The sequence below is a fragment of the Scyliorhinus torazame genome, chromosome 22 (assembly GCF_047496885.1).
Source record: "Scyliorhinus torazame isolate Kashiwa2021f chromosome 22, sScyTor2.1, whole genome shotgun sequence".
In the NCBI taxonomy this organism is placed as follows: Eukaryota; Metazoa; Chordata; class Chondrichthyes; order Carcharhiniformes; family Scyliorhinidae; genus Scyliorhinus; species Scyliorhinus torazame.
In genome coordinates, this window is record NC_092728.1 from 95,280,546 (window position 1) to 95,301,834 (window position 21,289).

The 21,289-nt window shown below is 43.5% G+C and overlaps 1 protein-coding gene across 8 annotated transcripts in view; it reads right to left on the reverse strand.

Moving 5' to 3' along the window:
- fnbp1b (formin binding protein 1b) overlaps nucleotides 1–21,289 on the reverse strand; it is a 311,579-nt gene that overhangs the window by 227,634 nt on the left and 62,656 nt on the right. For 7 of the 8 annotated variants that reach the window (XM_072488654.1, XM_072488661.1, XM_072488660.1 and 4 more), the window contains exons 1-2: nucleotides 12,985–13,085; nucleotides 1,766–1,881 (exon numbers count right to left, since the gene is read on the reverse strand). In XM_072488654.1, the coding sequence (XP_072344755.1) occupies nucleotides 1,766–1,881; nucleotides 12,985–13,026 (158 nt within the window). In that variant the 5' untranslated portion in view covers nucleotides 13,027–13,085. Of the gene's footprint in view, nucleotides 1–1,765; nucleotides 1,882–12,984; nucleotides 13,086–21,289 lie in introns of those variants that run through there. The other variant, XM_072488655.1, reaches the window with a different exon arrangement.

Below are 21,289 nucleotides of genomic sequence, written 5' to 3' on the forward strand. Positions count from 1 at the left end.
CCAGTAACCCACCATTCAAAAATGTACACCATATGGAGGGGGCAAGATCAGTTCAGACTTTCGCGTTTGGATGCAGCACTATGGCAACGTATGCTACTTCATGCCAAACAAAAGGACATTTGTTGAATTTTCATAGGCTTGTTTGTTAAGAACGTTTGGGTGGTTCACTCCCACGAGTGCTTCTTTGGCCTTGGCCATCCATTGTAATCTTGTGCCCTTTCGCCACCGTAATCTCCTCTCCACCACTGTTCAAGTCCCCACACTGCTCAACCGCACCCCCCCTCTCACCGATTAGTTACAACCCTTGCATCACACAGCGACACACATGCGCACACACAACTTTAAGCTACTTGTTTTCAGCGGTGCCAGCAATGCAATCACTGGTGGCCCAGGAACGTTGTAAACCCCCAAACCAAAGGTGAGTGAGAGCAGAATGAGCTCCATGTGATGGGAGTCACAAGGAAGTGTGGAAGCAATGAAATGGCCTTCCCAATGCTAAGCCCCTCAAATGGGCACAGAGTGCAGAAAAGTGGTGTGGCTCCAGTTATAACTCTGAGGCACCCAACCATAGAACCATGTCAACACCCTTATTATTCCCTTTGTCTCTAAATGCTTCAGAGTGATGCCAATGTTTTAGTACAGATATTGGGTTTATAACCTGGTTCCATGTTGGCTAGTCCTATTCCAATCCTTAGCTTGCATCATTTTTTTTCTTTATTCATTCATGGAATTGATCAGCATTTATTGCCCATCCCTGAGGGCATGTAAGAGTCAACCACATTGCTGTGGGTCTGGAGTCACATGTAGGTCAGTCCAGGTAAGGATGACAGATTTCCTTCCCTAAAGGACATTAGTGAACCAGATGGGTTTTTATACCAAGTGACAATGGTTTCATGGTCACCATTCGACTTTTAATTCCAGATTTGTTTTTACTGGATTTACATTCCACCATCTGCCCTGGTGGGATTCAAACCCCCAGAGCATTTCCCTGGTCTCTGGATTACCAGCCGAGCGACAATACCACTACGCCACTGCCTTCCAATGATTCAAATAATAGGTATTTGAGTCTGAACATAGCTGCTAATAAATAAAAAAACAGGTGTGAAAGTTCAAACTGCTTTTTACTTGGTTAGTTAGCAGAGATTGCTCATTTTTATAGTGCAGCCTGTGTAGTTATCAGAACATCTGTTTGCACTGGCTATAGAAAATTAAAATAGTTGGTTTGATAATTAACCTACCCAGAGTTATTTTTCTCCTTTTATAGCAGTCTGCCTGGATCTTCATATCATCTTTAATCCTATAAGTAATTAAATTCTAACAGCATCTGTAAAATTGTGTTTTATAAACCTCCCATCGCTCACTATTCAACATACAAGCTGTGAATTTATGGAGAACATTCCTTCATTCACACTCATGTTGCCAAATAGAAATTGTTCACTAATTATAGGTATGGCTATTGTGAAACCTTTAACAATGTGCATTAATTTTAGCACAAAGTACCTTACATATACTTATGAGAATACAGGTATGTGTATTTTCATTGTCCATATTTACTATCCATTTACCACCATTCAGCAACAAAAGGAGCTAAAGCAATGATTAAAAACACGTCTTTTGTGTTCTCATTTTACCATCAAAAGCACAAAGTTTAAAAGAGACATGTATATACAACATTGAGGTCCCATGCCAATGATTAGGTGCATTACTCATCTCTTATTTACTAATCAGAAATGAAATTAACTACATTACTTTTCACAGTACTCACCTAAGCTGCTTTGCATAGCTGGTCTCAATGTCTGTTCGGTCCTTAACAAACTTGTTGTATCTCTCCACGAATTCAATTCCCCATTGTGTGTGTTTTTCCAAGTTGTCAAATTGATCCTATTGGAGAGAGAAAGATAATCAGATTTTTTCTTTTGAAGTTTCAAGCCTATTTTCAGATTGTACATATTTCCACTGTTAATGAACAAGAATTTCTGATTTAAAACGAAAAGTCTGCACAGGTTTTCCCTTTTAAAGGATCAGAAGGCAAATCCTGTATTATAGTGTCAGAAATTTCAATCAGAATGCAACAGGCAGCTGCAAATGATTTTGATGTTATATATTTTAGTGCAACGCTAACATCAAGCATTACATCAAGCATATGTGGAAACACCTCTTCGCCGAAACGTGAGAGAATGGACAGCTTGAGTCATCAAGCAGATGTAAAGAAGAAAAATAAGAGCGGGAATAACCACATAATACTGAAATGGAAGAAGCGAGGGAAACGTGGCGGTCTGCAGGTTAGACTGAAGCAATGCGGTTTCAAGACCCCTCTCCCCAGCATACTCCTGGCAAACGTTCAAGAAATCGAAAACAAGCTGGATGAACAACAACTACGAAACAGAACACCCGGAGGCCTTGTTCATCGTGGCCGGAGACTTCAACAAGGCCAACCTCAAGAGTGTACTGCCAAAATTCTACCAGCACATCTCCTGTCCCACCAGGGGCGACAACACTCTTGACCACTGCTACTCAAAAATCAAGGGTGCCTACCGTTCCATGCCCCGACCGCACTTTGGGAAATCAGACCATAAGACGGTGCTCCTTCTCCCGGCATACAAGCAGAAACTCAAGCGGGAGAATCCAGCTAAGAAGGTTGTGCAGTGCTGGTCCGAGGAGACAGAAGAGCTCTTACGTGACTGCTTAGAGACAGTGGACTGGTCCATATTTAAGAACTCAGCGACCAACTTAAATGAGTATGCCACCACCGTCACAGACTTCATCAGCAAATGTGTGGACAACTGCGTGCCAAAGAAAGCAGTACGTTGCGTTCCCCAACCGGAAACCATGGCTCAATCGCGAGATTGACTCCCTACTGAAGGACAGATCTGAGGCGTTCAAGGCAGACGACCCTGACCTATACAAGAAATCCAGGTACGACCTCCGCAAAGCCATCCGGATGCCAAGAGAGAATATCAAACCAAGCTAGAGTCACAGACAGACTCTCGGCGGTTGTGGCAAGGACTAAACAACATAACGGGCTACAAAGCGAAGCCGAACAGTATCTCTGGCAGCAGCGCACCCCTCCCCGATGAACTCAATGCATTCTATGCTCGGTTCGAGCAGGTAACCAACAATCCGCTGGCGAGCGCCCCAGCAGCCCATAATTCACCCATACCAACCATCACAGCTTCCGAAGTCAGATTGGCCTTCCTGAAAGTGAACCCTCGGAAGGCGACGGGCCCAGACGGGATCCCTGGTCATGCACTCAGAGCCTGCGTGGACCAGCTGGCAGAGGTATTCACGGACATCTTTAACCTGTCCCTACTCCACTCCGAGGTACCCAACTGCTTCAAGAAGACCACCATCATACCGGTACCAAAGAAGAACCAGGCAACGTGCCTCAATGACTACCGACCAGTGGCCCTGACTTCAGTCGTAATGAAGTGCTTCGCGAGGTTGATCATGAAGCGCATCACCTCCATACTCCCAGAACGCCTTGATCCACTGCAATTCGCATACCGCTGCAACCGGTCCACATCAGACACCATTTCCCTGTCCCTACACTCAACCCTAGAGCATCTCGAAAACAAGGACTCCTACATTAGACTCCTATTTATTGACTACAGCTCCGCCTTCAACACCATAATCCCAGCCAAGCTCATATCAAAGCTCCAAAACCTAGGACTTGGCTCCCCACTCTGCAACTGGATCCTCGATTTTCTGACCAACAGACCACAATCAGTAAGAATGAACAACAACACCTCCTCCACAATAGTCCTCAACACCGGCGCCCCGCAAGGCTACGTACTTAGCCCCCTACTCTACTCCCTGTACACACACGACTGCATGGCAAAACTTGGTTCCAACTCCATCTACAAGTTTGCTGACGATACGACCATAGTGGGCCGGATCTCGAATAACGATGAGTCCGAATACAGGAGGGAGATAGAGAACTTAGTGGAGTGGTGTAGCGACAACAATCTCTCCCTCAATGCCAGCAAAACTAAAGAGCTGGTAATTGACTTCAGGAAGCAAAGTACTGTACACACCCCTGTCAGCATCAACGGGGCCGAGGTGGAGATGGTTAGCAGTTTCAAATTCCTAGGGGTGCACATCTCCAAAAATCTGTCCTGGTCCACCCACGTCGACGCTACCACCAAGAAAGCACAACAGCGCCTATACTTCCTCAGGAAACTAAGGAAATTCGGCATGTCCATATTGACTCTTACTAACTTTTACAGATGCACCATAGAAAGCATCCACTTTTACAGATGCACCATAGAAAGCATCCTATCAGGCTGCATCACAGCCTGGTATGGCAACTGCATGGACCAGGATCGCAAGAAACTTCAGAGAGTCGTGAACACCGCCCAGTCCATCACACGAACCTGCCTCCCATCCATTGACTCCATCTACACCTCCCGCTGCCTGGGGAAAGCGGGCAGTATAATCAAAGATCCCTCCCACCCAGCTTCCTCACTCTTCCAACTTCTTCCATCGGGCAGGAGATACAGAAGTCTGAGAACACGCACGAACAGACTCAAAAACAGCTTCTTCCCCACTGTCACCAGACTCCTAAATGACCCTCTTATGGACTGACTTCATTAACACTACACCCTGTGTGCTTCATCCGATGCTAGTGCTTATGTAGTTACATTGTATACCTTGTGTTGCCCTATTATGTATTTTCTTTTATTCCCTTTTCTTCTCATGTACTTAATGATCTGTTGAGCTGCTCGCAGAAAAATACTTTTCACTGTACCTCGGTACACGTGACAATAAACAAATCCAATCCAATCCAATCCAAATGAATTTAGAAATGGAAGAGCTAAGAAGGAAAAATTAATTTAAACTCTCAGGGAAGGATGAGTGGAGCAAGGCAGGTCGCATCCACAGGGCAGGAGAGGCTACAGGGAGCTGAATATGTGGGAGTTCGAGAAAGGGGGAATGGTGCACATGGCAGCAGGAGAGGAGCCAGCACGATTGCGAGAGGGGGCAGCCCTGCTCGCACGCTGACACACGCGGGCGGGACTACCCCCTCGCTCGCTGTCGCAAGGGCGCGAGACTACCCTCTCATCGCTGTAGCCCCATGCGCGTGAGCGAGCGAGGGGATAACCCCATGCGCGCAAACGAGCAAGTGGTAGCCCTGCACGCGTGTGCGTGGCAGCGAGCGGGTGAGAGGGTAGCCTCGCACGCGAACCAACAAGGGGTAGCACTACGTGCGATGCGAGCAACGGGGTAGCTCCGCGTGGGTGCGACAGGGTAGCCCGGCAGGTGAGCGACCACCCCCCGATCGAGGAATCGCCTCACCATTGGACACATCGACCCCAGAGACTGGGGACAGAATCCAATCACTTGGGACTCAGGGTCAAGGGCCGCCCCGGGAGGCGGGAAGCCCCTGGGCCCTATAAAAGTGAAGGTCCAAGTTCAGATCTCTCTCTCTCTCATCTTCGCCTGCTCGAGACCTTCGCAAGACCAGCCACCGGCCACCGTAAGTTTGAATCCAACGATCGCTATCCGGTAGAGACACCTAGCCACCGACCTGTAGCAGCCTTTTGAATCCCGCGGGCCAGATTTGATTGGACAAGACATTTGTTTCCCTGACCTGGTGGGCTCTTCCTAAGTTAAGTATTGGCCTGTAGTGATAGGTTTATTATATAGAAAGTAGTACTAGGGTATTAATATTGCTTGTTGTATATAATAAATGACCGTTGTTTTAATCCTTACTAAGCGGTGTGCTGTGTTATTAATCATAACCTGAACATGAACCATGTGGCGGTATCAAAGATACCTGGCGACTCATGAGCAAAGGTGATTTAAACAGAGCAAATAGACTACGGTTAAAAAGAGCAACAGGGGGTAACCCCATGAACGCAAACGAGCAAGTGGTACCACTGCACGCGCGTGCGTGGCAGCGAGCGGGTGAGGGGGTAGCCTCATGCGCGAACGAACATGGGGTAGCACTGCGCCAGATGCAAGCAACAGGGTAGCTCCGCGTGGGAGCGACAGGGTAGCCCAGTGCGGGTGCGACAGAGAGTGACTGGGTAGCCCGGCGCGCGTGCAACAGCGAGCGACGGGGTAGCCCGGCGCGCGTGCGACAGCGAAGCCCTGCACGCGTGCGATAGCGAGCGACGGGGTAGCCCCGCACGCGTGCGACAGCGAGCGAAGGAGTAGCCCGGAGCACGTGCGACAACGAGCGACGGAGTAGCCCCGCAGGCGTGTGTGACAGCGAGAGGGTGAGGGAGTAGCCCCGCACGCGAGGGCAAGCAAGACAGGTGGGCAGCCCAGTGAGCGGGCAAAGTGGTAGCCGCGCGCGACAGCGAGCAAGCGGGTATGCCCCCTCTCTCGCTGTCGCACGTGCGCGGGTCTACCTTCTCATCGCTATATCCCCACAAGCGAGGGGGTAGTCCCACACGCACATGCGTAACATTGAGCGGGCTAGGGGGAATCCACGCACGCACATGACAGCGAGCAGGCGTGGGGGTAGCCCCGCAAACCTGACAACGAGCGGGCGAGGGGGTAGATCCCTGAGCGCGACAGCGAGCTGGCGAGGAGGCTCGTGAGTGGGAGAGGTGGTAGCCACATGCGTCAGTGAGCGAGCGGGTATGCCCCCTCGCACGCTGCCGTACGTGCGCAGGGCTATGCCCTCACTCGCTGTCACATGGGCGCGGGTCTATCCCCTCATCACTGTACCCCCGCAAGCGAGGGGGTACGCCGGCACGCATGCGACAGCGAGTGGCAGGGTAGCCCCGCGCGTGCGTGACAGCGAGCCGGTGAGGGCAGTGCCCCGAGCACGACAGCGGGGCGGGCGATGGGGTAGACTCCTGAGCGCGGCAGCGAGCTGGCAGCTCCGCATGCGACAGCGTGTGGGCAAATGGGTAGCCCCGTGAGCGGGGTGGTGGAGTGGTAGCAAGGGGTAGCCCTGCACGCGTGAGCGATGCGAGTGAGGGGGTAGCCATGCACGCACACGAACAAACAAGGGGTAGCCCTGCGCGCGACGTGGTAGCTCCGCACGGATGCAACAACGAGCGACGGGGTAGCCCAGCGCGCGTGCGACAGCGAGCTGGCGAAGGGGAGCTCTTCACGCGACAGCGATCGGGCAAGTGGGCAATCCCGTGAGTTGCACGGGCGTGGGTCTTCTCCCTCATCGCTGTATCCCCGCAAGCAAGGGGGTAGCCCCACACGCATGTGTATGACATTGAGCGGGCAAGGGGGAAGCCCCGCATGCACATGCATGACAGCAAGCAGGTGAGGGGGTATCCCCGCGAACTTACAGTGAGCGGGCGAGGAGGCAGCTCCGCACGCGACAGCGAGCGGGCAAGTGTGTAGCCCTGTGAGCGGGCAAAATGGTAGACATGTGCGACAGTGAGCGAGGGAGTATGCCCCCTCACTCGCTGTTGCACTGGCGCGGGGCTATGCCCTCGCATGCAGTCGCATGGGGGCGGGTCTACCACCTCATCGCTGTATTCCCGCAAGCGACAGGGTACACCGGCGCGCAGCGAGCGAGGGGGCAGCCCCACACGCACATGCATGACAGCGAGCAGCCCCACACACACATGCAGGTGAGAGGGCCGCTAGCGCGAAACCCGGCGGGCAGCATCGCGCACGCGCGAAACCCGGCGGGAAGCCTCGCGGGCAAAACCCAGCGGGCAGCCTCGCGGGCAAAACCCGGCAGGCAGCCTCGCGGGCAAAACCCGGCAGGCAGCCTCGCGCACACGGGCGAAACCCGGCGGGCTGCTTCACGCGCACGGGCAAAACCCAGCAGGCAGCCTCACGTGCACGGGCGAAACCCGGCAGGCAGCTTCGCGGCCCAAATCGGTCAGGCAGCCTGGCGCGCGCAGGCAAAAGGGAGCTAGCAGCCTCGCGCATGGGCAAAAGGGAGCAGGCTGCCTCGCGTATGGGCAAAAGGGAGCAGGCTGCCTCGCGCATGGGCAAAAGGGAGCAGGCTGCCTCGCGCATGGGCAAAAGGGAGCGGGCAGCCTCGCGCATGGGCAAAAGGGAGTGGGCAGCCTCACACGCGGGCGAAAGCGAGCAGGCGTGCAAGGGGGCAGCCCCGCACGCGATGGTGAGCCTGCGAGGGGGTAAACCCACGCAAGCGTGAGCGAGCGGATTGGCGGGCGTAAGGGTAGCCCCGCGCGCTTGACATTCATGCGACAGTGAGCAGGCGAGGTGTTACACACATGACAGCACACGAGCGGGCAGCCTCACACGCGCGACACAGCATGCGAGCGTGCAGCCCCGCGCGTGCGAGCGAACGAGGGGGGTAGCCCCACACGTGCATGTGACAGGAGTGGCGCTACCCCCCCTCCCTTTCATTGAACAGGTTCACTCGGAACCATTCGTATGGTATGCATGAGTAGACTAGTTTCTGGAATGAGCCGGAAAGCCAATTACAACAAGTATCGGTATCAACATCTGATTTAGGCACCTCTCAATCTACTAAATATAACGGATTATTACACTTCCCCTGCACAGCTGTGCTGTCAAAGTAGAAAAAGAGAAAATATCATTGTTACTTTTTTTTCTCATTTTCTGGATTTAGAAATTCACAGAAAGCAACCATCAACAAAACAGCAAACTAACTCTCAACTTCGGGCAGAATTTACTTCTGATGATTGGATTTTGTAGCATTTACACGGCAGCCCCAACTTATTATTAACATTACCATCGCTGAATCCCCCACAATCAAGATCCTGGGGTTTGCCATTGATGAGACTCCTGTTGCGAGTAACACACCTCCTGAGCACCCCCCCCTCAAAAAAAGCCATGTGTACCATCTACTCAGCAAGGTTCTTTAGACAGCACCTTTGAAACCCCTGACCACTACCATCTAGATGGACAAGAGCAGCAGATACCTGGGAACCCCACCATCTGGAGGTTCCCCTCCAGGTCATTCACCATCCCGACTTGGAAATATATCGCCGTTCCTTCACTGCTGCTGGGGCAAAATCCTGAAACTCCCTCCCTAACAGCGCAGTAGATGTACCCACACCTCATGGACTGCAGCGTTCAAGGGGGCAACTCACCACCAACTTCTGAAGGGCAGCTAGGAATGGGCAATAATTGCTGATAAGAGTTGTGAAATACAAATGAAAATCATTCAGGTATATAACTAGGTTCAAGTGAATAGTGGAGCAGGCTGGAAGGGCCTCCCTCCTGCTTCTATTTTCCATGTTTCTATGTTTTTTGCACTTCTCTCAAAGATGCAAAAGGAAGGTAGCTTAGGAACCAAAGGAATCAGGTTACTGAACCTGCCTTTTTATTTTTCCTAAAATATTTCTCGTCTAACTCACTCAATCAGTTGGCAGCATATACAGCAATTCTTAAAAATTAAATGGCTGCTAAAAACAGAAAAAAGACGTATTTTCCCTGGTTTTATATGTTTGTGAATCTCAGCCTTGAATCTGCGCTTTAAACGCAATATCCAATAACTTCAGATGCAACAAATACAAGGACTGGTGACAACTGCCAACATCCTCAGCAATAAGGACAGAATCTGAAAAAGGCAATCAGTTCACTTTCAGCAAACAAATCATTTTGCAATTCAGAAAGAAACTAAGTACCTGTGATCTCCAGTGTCATGTCCAAAGACTACTTGTCAAAAACCACTAACCCGAAGGCTACTTTAATTGCTACTGCAAAGTAACGAACTGCTTTAGTATAGTTTGCAGAACACTAGCACCAATACTATGGAACAATTGGCCTTTCTATGTTCTCCTGATGTGGGTAATTTCAAATCCTAAATTGCCCTGAGGACATGAAAAGTTGACGATTTAGTGCTGAGTTGGAGTTGGTTACCAGTCAGCTAACAGGGTTGAGGTATGGATTCCTATCCAAGAGGCCATTAAGGAACGTGTTGTTTTCGTTTTAACACAACCATCTACTGCTTTCATGGTCACTTGGGTTTTAGCCCTTAAATTGCTAGATTTATTTAACTCTATTTCAGAACCCAAAGTAGGATTTAAACTCTCAGCCAACTGGGTAATTAATGTAGTACCATAATCCATCACACTACATTACCATATACAACTACCAATTCCCCAGTTCAAGGAGTTTTTGATTTCCAATATGCAGGAAACAAGACTTTCAGCACAAATAATGAATAAATGCTTTTAAAGTTGAGGTTTTTAATGGCCTAAATATTTTTCTAATGTTTTGAGACAAGTGCTAATATGTTTTAAAGATCCAGTTAGATATTCTTCAGCAATTATTGAATTTATCTAGATACAACACTCATATCAACCCCGACAATGCTCAATTTCCATGAGAACACCATCAAGCTTTACACAATTTAACTAGGCAATAAGACCATCACTAATGAACACAGACAGAATCAAGTCAACCAAAATGGTCACCACAATTACAGCTATGGTATATCTCGGTATCTTATATCACAACACTTGAAACTTTAAGTTTAGCTTTTACTAAAGTAATCTAATTCTCTCCTCCCCCCCATATTCCTTGCATTTTGCTCCTTGGTATACACAGTAAATTTGCTTCTACATTATTCAGTTCAAAATATTTTATTTATCGCCTTGGATGAGGTCCCAATTAAAAAAATTCAAAGGCTAAATTTACTATCAGTGCTAAGTTATCTCATCTCAGCCAAAGCATCTGTTGGGCAGCTACAATTAGGCGGATCTCAACACTGATCACGAGAAAGTGGTACTTTGTTGGAAAGTGCAATTGTGAACATTTGAATGAAGACAGGACCACTCAGCAGTTTGGTCCCTGCAATAGAATATTCAAGAAACACAGGTGAAGAATGGTTCCTTGAGTGAAATACCAAAGAACTGACAGTATATGGAATGCTATAGATCCGGCAAGTCGTATCCCACAGAGATCTGTGTTGGAGAAGCAGATAGGACAGCTTGGGAGCTATGGTCCACACTAGATATTTTGGAAGTTGCAATAAGGAAAGGAAGGAAATACATTTTAAATGTTAATCTTTTAAATAGAGGTTTAGCATTATCTTGGTTTTGTAGATAACAGGTAATTTAATCTGGCAACCAGGTTTTTTTAAAAAGTCTGGTTTGTGCCTAGAGTACAAGAAGGAAAGAGAGTAATGTAAATTTTTCAAACGGTAGCAATTCAACTGCAGCATTTCATTCATTTGGGGATGTCTCAGGGTAGGGAAGATGTGCATGTACTAGAAAAATTGCAGCTTGGATTCACTTTTATGTTACTGGCAGAGCAAGGTTAGTTAGGAAGAGAATTATGGCTTTCGAGATTAGAATCTAACCTGATATTATATTCAAGGTTGTGTACGGTTGATAGTGACGGTTTCAATAGATTAACAAAACAATAATGAAAGGGCGAGAATTTAAAATAAATTATCAAAGAGGAATTGTTTTCAGAGAATTATTACAAACATTTGTTGAAAGAGTTCATCAATTATTTTTAAACAATTAAATAAATAGAGGGATATTAAAAAAAAAAAGGACAGTGAGCAAGGTAGACTAGACGGTTCATGTGGGGGGGAAATGCTGGCATGCAAAACATAAATGATACAACTACAGTGCCTAAAGTAAATATTCATGTTTCAGCATTGCTTTTGTTAAAATACGAGTTACCTACAAATAATGAATCCATTAAGCAAGCATTCTGACTCAACTTGAAAAAATAATTACACTATCTGATATGGCACAAGATGTTTCTTACATGTACAACACATGGATTTAAAATGGAAAATATCTTGTAATTCAAGCTGCTGTCATCCGCTTTCTTTTAACAGCTTCCTGTAGCAATGATGGTACACTTAACAGCAACATTTATAATGCTCCTTTAATGGAGTATATATTCCAAGACATGATATATTTGACACTAAATACTTAATTTACTTGGACAAAGAACAATTTTATACAGAGTTCTTCAATAGAACGGGGGAATGTCCAAAACAGAATTACCACAAAATGAGTCCCCACAAGATATTCTTAAGAAATGTTTAAATGACTGCACTGGTGACAGAAACCTGGCCGGTTATAGGCCTGTCTTTAAGGCCCAAGTCAGTGCAAAGAAAGGGAAGGCCAAGACTCAAAGTGAGATACGTAAAAATATAAAACTGATTGGTATTGACAGTAACCAAGGAAATGTGCAAAAATATTTGATTTGTAATGATAAAAATGTAAAGAGAAAATAAATCAAATGGCTATATTACTATCACAGATCTGAAAGTCTAGTGAACAAACCATCATCGGCTCTTTATAACTGAATTTACAACTCCAAAGCATCCAATAAATGCTGCGATGAATAGAAATCTGCTTTGTAAAAATGTCACATTTCAATGCATTGCTGACTGCAACATCACCAGCAATTAAACATGCCTCATTATAGGCAATGCATTACTGAAAAATTGCTCACCAGATTAACAAAATTCAAATATTAATCATATGCGTGTCTGCACATGTTTTTCAGAAGAGGTAAATCTCATCACCTTCCATTCTTTCTCAGTTAGCACAGCGTTATTTCAACTTGTACAATACATCACATTTTCAATACAGCAAAGTGCATGACACTCGGAGACAGTTTGAAAAGGTCACAGAAGATGTGAAATTATCATCTTGGAATACAAAAAAACACAGACTTTTCCAAGAGGCAGATACATTTTTAAAAATGTCAAAGCATGTTTGAGATCATTCAAAGATTATCAGGCTTTAAAATAGGCAGCATTCAACATATTTCTACTTGTATTGAAAATGTAAAGCATTTGGTCTTTCTAAACTCTACAGCACTTTTTCAAAAATGTTTTAACAGTCTGACCAATGCAAAAGCAAATTTGTACAAATGTTTAATCACCATCATAATTTACATTAGAATTATTTTCCAATACCAAGTGATAACTTAGGTTATTGGAGTAAGTACAGCAGTTTGCTTTAATGGTATATTTCAGTATAATACAAAGGATATCAAATATCACCTCAATCCAGACATGGTGGTATTAAATAACAAACTGCCACAGTTTACAGCTTATGCATTCCTAAAATCATTTCCTCACTTTACCTTGGTATTGCTCCAACAGTCTCCCATCTTTACATCAACCATTGCCACATTCAGGGACCCTCGACAAAAATCTTCAACACAATACTTAAAATCAGGAATACCCGAAATGCCTCAGGAAGTCATCTGCTTCACAAGTATATCTGCAACTAACTCTGTATCATGACATAAACCAAGTGGCATGAAGCTATCTCTCGTCATGTCAAGTGTAAAGCTGCAACAGAATGTGCCTGACCACATCCTGTAATGATTAAGCTTCAAGCACATTTCAGATCACACAACTCAAAGAGCAGTTACAAAGTTACATTGTCTGGAACATTTGATACGGAAATCAAATAAGTGCAGTTCAAAATCTTAATCACCTTATCTTCTTCCCATCTTGGATCAGCTTCTTTTTTTTTTTAAATTACAAACTGCAAGTTTAAATTATAAAAGTGAGCAGTGCAAAAAAAGGGACAAGACATTTTTTGTAGAGCAAACTATAGGAATAGAAAAGAGGGAAAATTATTGATAGTTCGAACCTTCCTACACTTCTGTTGATAATATGCATCCCTCACCAAAAAATTTTGAACATATTAATTATGCTAATAAGAACAAGATAATTTAGTAAGAATATTAGATTGACTAGGAAATAGGGATTATAAGAAACACTCTTGGGAGAGATGGGTATAATCATACCAAGAGCAAGCATGTTAATAGGAAACAAGCAGGATTGTGGGCAATACTGTCTTTTACATCCCAATCACACAGGTCATGGAGCATACAAAATGGCCAAGATCTAAATACACAATCTGATGCTCAGGGGTGCAAATTGCAAATTATTGTGTTTTTCTTTAAGAGTTATGTTTCACTAGAGTTACTAGAGCAAGAAAAAAACGCAGATAAACATTTGTTATAACCCAAAACAAATTAGCAGGAAATAAATCTTAATTCTGAAATGGCTAAATTATGTGCTTAACTAAATAGATTCCATCTGTATTGTAAACACTTATGGTAATGGTATTGTATGCTCCGTGGCCTGTGCAAGTACCGTGTGTTTGTATGTGTGTGTGTATTTTTCTCAGTGGAGAATAACATTGGTTGCTATGTAAAAGCCAGCATTGCCCACAATCCTGCTAGTTTCCTAGTAACATGCTCATTTCAGTATAATTATATTCATTTCTTAGAATTTTACTTTTGTTTTTGAATACTAATAACCCCTATTTCCCAACTAATTTAATTTTACTTTAAAAATAAATGTTAATGTTACATTTTCAGAAAAATAAACACCACAAAATTAATGTCTCGTTTTAAACATCACAGACGGGAAAAACTATACCACTAATAACTTGCGATAAAAACCCCAGATGAAGTTACAAAACTTCATGACTTGATTTTCCATATATTTATTTCCAATCTATAATGACCTTTTTAAAATCAATGAGCAACCAATAAATATATGAAGAGACCATTTTTATGCCAGTGTCAAGTCATATTAAAGTGAAGAAATTTTATTTATTGCTGTGAATTGTAACATGTCTCAAGAGACAACCAATTGGAGGCTTGAATTCTGACCTTAAAACTTCAATGGATTTGATGAACAGCCGAATTTATTTGTTAAACCTGTAAATGACATTATTTTAGCACAACTTATGTTGCAATAAAATGGAAAATCAATCATGCAAATAGATGTAAATGGGTACGTTATGTGACCAGGGATGGAAATTGAACATCCAGGGATATTCAGTGTTTAGGAAGGCATGACAAATGGAGGATTTTAGGAATATTGGATTCTAAATATTGGGGCAATTAAAGGGTTACAAGCCTGGGAATATAGTGTGTTGACTGCAGTGGCTATGTTTTTAAAAAGGATTTTGTTTTGCAGGGCCTGGGAGCTTTTAGGAGCCACACAGTGAAAACCACACTGGTTTTTCAGTGTGGGCTAATGCACTGTAGTTGAGGGGAAGTCCCTGGAGAGTTAATGTGTTCTTCAGCTTGTGGAGATGATGTCATTGCTGGGTGGAACTAAGGGATTCAGAGAGAAGTTTGAGAAAGCTTTGGAGAGCAGTTGAAGTCTGATCCTGATTCCACAATTCTCTCAGTAGGATAGTTATAAAAAGAGTAATAATATTTAAAGCAGTGCAATCCTGTTTGAGGACAAGAAGCTGAAACACACGAGGTAAAGCAACTTTTTGAAGACATCTAGCCAGAGTCTGCAGCGCGTTGAACCAAAGCCCAAATCTGTACTGTGAAACAAGTATTACTCTATGCCTTGCTGATTTGAAGATGAATTAAAAGCGGTATGTTTCTTTTCTTGTTTTATAACGGGGAATTGAATAGTGTTTAAGGGGTAATTGTAAGCTGCTGGGTGTGAAGTTAAAGAGTTTAACATTGTAAGATGTTATCCATGCAATCACTCTTGGACACAATCATTCTTTCTACACAGTCTTACAAAATAAACTAAAATATTGGGGTTTCGGTCGAGTATCCTAGCCACTGTTGGGGTCTGGTCTACGATCATAATAAAGGACAAACAAAAAGGAAAAGACAGTGGGGTTGCATTACTGGTGAAGCGGAAATTAACACAATGGTGAGGGAAGATATTAGCTCCAATAGTGTGGAATCTGTGAGGGTAGAGCTGAGAAACACTATGGGCCAAACATTGTTAGGGGGGGTTGTATATAGACCCCAAAACTGTAGTATTGATGTTAGGAATAGCATTAAACAGGAAATTGGAGACGCATGTGATAAACCAACATCTGTAATCATGGTGACTTTAATCTACATATAGATCGATTGTATCCATTACCGTAGAGGTGGAATTCCTGTAGTGTATACGGGATGGTTTTCTGGACCAATACGTTGAGGAATCAACAAGAAAACAGGCCATCCTAGACTGGGTATTGTGCAATGAGAAATTAATAATTGGCAATCTAGTTGTGCAAGACCCCTTGGGAGTGAGCAACCATGACATGATAGAATTTTTCAAGATGGAGAGTGACATAGTTGATTCTGAGACTCTGGTCCTGAATCTTCATAAAGGAAACTACAATGGCAGGGCGAGTTGGCTATGGTGGATTGGGAAACATTGCTTAAAGGGATGATGGTGGATAGACAACGGCAAACATTCATAATGGACTGCAACAATTGTTGATTTCTGTCTGGTGCAAAAGTAAAACAAGAAAGGTGACCAATCCAGGGCTTACAAGGGAAATTAGAGATAGTATTAGATCCAAAGAAGAGGCATGCAAGTTGGCCAGGAAAACCAACAGACACAAGAACTAGGAGCAGTTTCGAATTTAGCAAAGGAAGACCAAGGGATTGATTAAGCATGGGAAAATAGAGCACGAGAGTAAGCTTTCAGGGAACATAAAAACAGATTGTAATAGTTTCTATATAATATGGATTTGGTAACCAAAACAGGAAGGCGGGTTATTATCTGAATGGTAATAAATTAAGAAAGGGTAATGTGCAACAAGACCTGCGTGTCCTCATGCGCCAGTCTCTGAACGTGATCATGCAGATGCAGCAGACGGTAAAGAAGGCCTTCTAGTGAGGAGATTAGAGTACAGGAGCATGGATGTCTTGCTGCAATTGTACAGGGCGTTGGTGAGGCTACAGCTGGAATATTGTGTGTAGTTTTGATCTTCATATCTGAGGGAGTGCAGAAAAAGATTTACCAGGCTGATTTTTGGGATGGCTGACTTATATTTGAGGAGACATTGAATTAGTTATGATTATATTTGCTTGAGTTTCGAAGAATGGGGCATGGGTAGAAATTGGGGGATCTCATAGAAACCTATAAAATTCTAACAGGACTAGACAATGTAGATGCAGGAACTATGTTCCTGATGATGGTGGCGTCCAGACCTGGGGTCAAGGTCACTCAATCAGCTTCCGCTTGCAAAACTCAAGAACATATGTCTAACATTAGATGTAACTCCACAATTCCACAGCACTTGTTGAACAATTCAAAGTGTGCTAAGAATTACACTAACAATCAATTTAAGATCAGTTTTATTATTAAGGCACAGTATGAAATAAAGCTCTGGTCAAGGATATTTTTGAGAAACAGAGCAGTCAATAGAGTGCATGTGGCAGTGCATGGTATGATATGGATTTCAGGATGCAGCGTAACTGCACTAAAGAATGCCGAATTCCTTGGAGATGCCTGTATTTAGAGGTGGGTGGTGTGATGCATTAAGGGTAAAACTTTAACTGAAATCTGTGAAATAGACTGCAGCCAGTTGCTGAGGAAGGAATTGTGATTGTCAAAGCAAGTTTTTGTAGGTGGTTTGTTATAATCTCCATAGAGACAATAACTATTTTAAAAGAGGCTCAAACTTAGTTATTGGATAAGCAAAAAAAGACACAGCAAGATTTCACCTTTACTGTGACTTTTTCTTAAAAACACCCTTCTGGACTTTAGGAGACTCCTAGGATCTACCATGGTATATTGAGGGACTGCTGTCATTATCTCCAAGTACAAATATTTTGCACCTTCTCAGTAAAACAAACAGGTTTCCGTTGATCCCTAACAATCAACCCACCCAAAGTTTAATATCAGTCACAATGCACACCAGTCCATGTGACCCCCTTCATTTACCCCAAATTTAAAACTACTGTTAAATTCTAAGATCATGATCAAATTTGAGAGGGAATTAGAACACAATGAAGGTGAACAAGATAAAAGAGACAATAAAGATTTTTTTAAATCACATTCTCTAAACTGACATTTTTCTGACACCATATAAAAAAACAAACCTGTCTTTCTAAGTTGCAACATAAGCTTTTTTCCTCCAGTCACAGCCATTATTATTACTCCTTTGATAATATATGGATATTTCGCTCAAGCAGAACGGTGTCAACACAGAAAAAGGTAATTTTTTCATGTACTACATCTGTCCTTTCTGCTTTACATCACATCAAAACATCCCTTCTTTGATTTACTTGGAACTATTCGACAAAAATGCATGCTGCAAATACAATCACAGCAACATTCCTTTGAATAGGTCACTCGGTGGGATTGACCTTATAGTTTTAGTACATTTAGAATGGCTGAAATTTACAAGACAATGCTGAATAAACCAAGGGTGCACTGGAAGGTGTTCAGAAGGGTTCTTGGCCTGGACTTAATGGCCTCCACAATGAAACAAGAAATTATTCAAATGTCAGGCTCCAAAGTGATGCACATTAACAACAGATTATTCAAAATAAGAGTGCTTAAACGTACTATTATATAATCATGCAGCACAGAATGAGGCCATCTGGCAAACCGTGCCAATGCCAGTTCTCTGGAAGAGCCATCTATCAATCAATCTTTCTCCCCTGCACCCCAAAGCCTTGAATTATTTTGTGTGTGACTATTGAATCTATTTCCAGCAGCCTTTCGGGCAATGTTTCCAGGTCATAATTCACAAAAGTAAAGAAATTCTCATCTCACCTCTGACTCTGCAGTAATTATAGTGGGAATACTTGAGTGCATAGCTACAGTCTGCATAACCCCGAACCTCTTCTACATGTCATCAGGGCAGCTGAATGTGTTCTCAAATACCTGAAATCCCAGGCTTTTTGGAAACGGTATTATCTAACCACAGTAAAACAGGACTGCAATACACAATTCTACAAACACAGTACGTATCCATGTTAGTTATCAGCGGAGCTTCAGTAGTCTCGAATATCAATGTACTGGCACAAAACACAGGAATCCTAGAATTAGACTCATGTCAGGATTATAGCCTCATGATAGGATTCCAAGATATGTGGTACTGTACTTCAAGCACGATGTCCAGACCAACTGTTATATTGCAACCAGCAAAGTGGCTTGGCAAATATCTGGCTACCATCTTCAAGTGGTCTCACTTGAAGTGCAGTGAAACTACATGATGATTGCATTGAATTCCTGCCATTACCGGTTGGGTGTTTAAAATTAACTCTTAGGATATGGGCATTACTGGTTGGGCCAAGCTTTATTGCCCACCGCTAATTGCCTTTTAGTAGGTGGTGGTGAGCTGCCTTCTTTTACCACTGCAGTCCATGTGGCATAGATACATCAACAGTGCTCTTCTGGGGGTGGCACCTTGTGCAGTGGTTAGCACTGCTACCTCACGGTGTCGAGGTCCCAGGTTTGATCCCGGCCCTGGGTCATTGTTCGTGTGGAGTTTGCACATTCTCTCGTGTCTGCGTGGGTCTCACCCTCACAACCCAAAGATGTGCAGTGTAGGTGGATTGATCATGCTAAATTGCCCCTTAATTGGAGACAAAAATAATTGGATACTCTAAAAAATTTTTTTTTTTTTTTTTAAAACAGTACTTTTCTGGAAGGAATTCCAGGATATTAACCCAGTAATAATGAAGGAACGGTGTCAAATTTCCAATATTTCCATGGAGATCAATGCATATTCTTGGTTTCATGTTTATGCAGAGAAATTTATATTTTAAACTTTAATATTGATGTTCCTTTATGTTATTTTAAATGCGTTTCTACAGTACTAAGCAAAGACAGCAAGTAAATGAAAGCCATTAATATTCATTGAAGGGCATTGGCAGTTCCACTAAATACTGAAAATGCACAAAATGTGAAAATTCTATGAAAACCTGAATTACTTTACATGCAAATATATTTTTATTTACAAACTGTGTTTTATTCTTTCATCCTATAAAGAATGGGTTCTATTCTGTTATGCAACAAAGCAGTCCAGTTTTTATGGGCATTGTTAGCATAAATTAGGAAATGCCAGCACTACTGACATAAAACAGTTCAACATTCATCACTAGACTGCAAGAATGCAAATTTTTCCACGTGGAATTTAGGTTCATTTTTTCAGATCCCAAACAACATAAATCAGCAGACCATAGCACTGGGCCAGCAACAGGAACAATCAGTTGCATTCATTTAATGACATGTTCTTCTAACTCATTCAAAGTTTTCTTACCTCTGTTGAAAAATAGAACAACATTACTCAAAATAAAGTCATCATTCTAAATATTTGCTGATTTCCCTATTTTATGAAAATGCAGACATGTAAACATACAAAAATATTTGAATTAAACTATATTTCTGCTTAAAAATAGATTGTATTTCATATCAGAGTTGACAAATGGTTATGGTTCTGGACTAATAACTCAGAAGTCATGCATTCACAATTTCACTACGGCAAGTTGTGAGTCTGAAGTCAAGAAATCTGGCAATTTGCAGAAAAGCCCAAGGAGAAAATAATTATGAGAACTTCAAGATTGTTGTGAAGACCCAGCTAGTTTACTGAAATCTTGAAGGAAGAAGAGCCAGCCACACCTACCCAGTCCAGCCTTGATGAATAAAGTTCCAAATTACCCACTCAAATCTCAATGCCCTCTGAAATGGCCCAGCAAGTTATGTACAATTCAATCAGTAAAAAGTTAGACGAGTTGTCAATAATCAAAACATCCTGTCAGGATAAGACTAAAGCAATCTCTCCCCAGTCAATTCTTCAACATTCAAGGGCTGGTTGGGAGAGATGTACTTCAGTCTAGGCAAACCATAGTCCAACGTAGTCTTATCTATGAACCAACATTCCAGATTCTTCTGCCTCACCAGCAGAGGTGAGAACACCTATATATTTGCTTTTGGTGGCCCTGGAAATTTTAAATGCCAACTACAAAATCTCATATCTTCAAGTCAAACAATGACAAGGAATAATAATATTTATTAGTGTCACAAGTAGGCTTACATTAACACTGTAATGAGGTTACTGTGCAAATTCCCTAGTCGCCACATTCCGGCACCTGTTCGGGTACAGAGGGAGAATTCAGAATGCCCACTTTACCTAACAAGCACATCTTTCGGGACTTGTGGGAGGAAACTGGATCACCCGGAGGAAACCCACGCAGACATGGGGAGAACATGCAGACTTTGCACAGACAGTGACCCAAGCCAAGAATGGAGCCTGGGTCGCTGTGAAGCAACCGTGCTAACCACTGTGCTACCATGCCACCCTCTAGTCAACTGATCAATGTTGACCATCAGATGAAGGAAATTGAGAGAAGCCAGACATAGAATGTCTGTACCCTGGATCATGTCCATGATGTAAAGCAGCTCAGTGATACACCACTAATAAGTGATTACTGCCAAACTCTGCTTAAGTCGATAATGAGGAAACCAACACGAGGGAATAACCTACTTGACCCTATTTTCACCAACAAATTGGTCTTGGTTTGCCTGTCTAGTATTGCCCGAGTATAAATGATGAGAGCCATCAACATAGCAGAATTAGATAGTATCACCATCTGTAATTTCATGACCGGCGCATCCATCAATCTTTGATATCAATCAACCCAGGTTCAATACAGA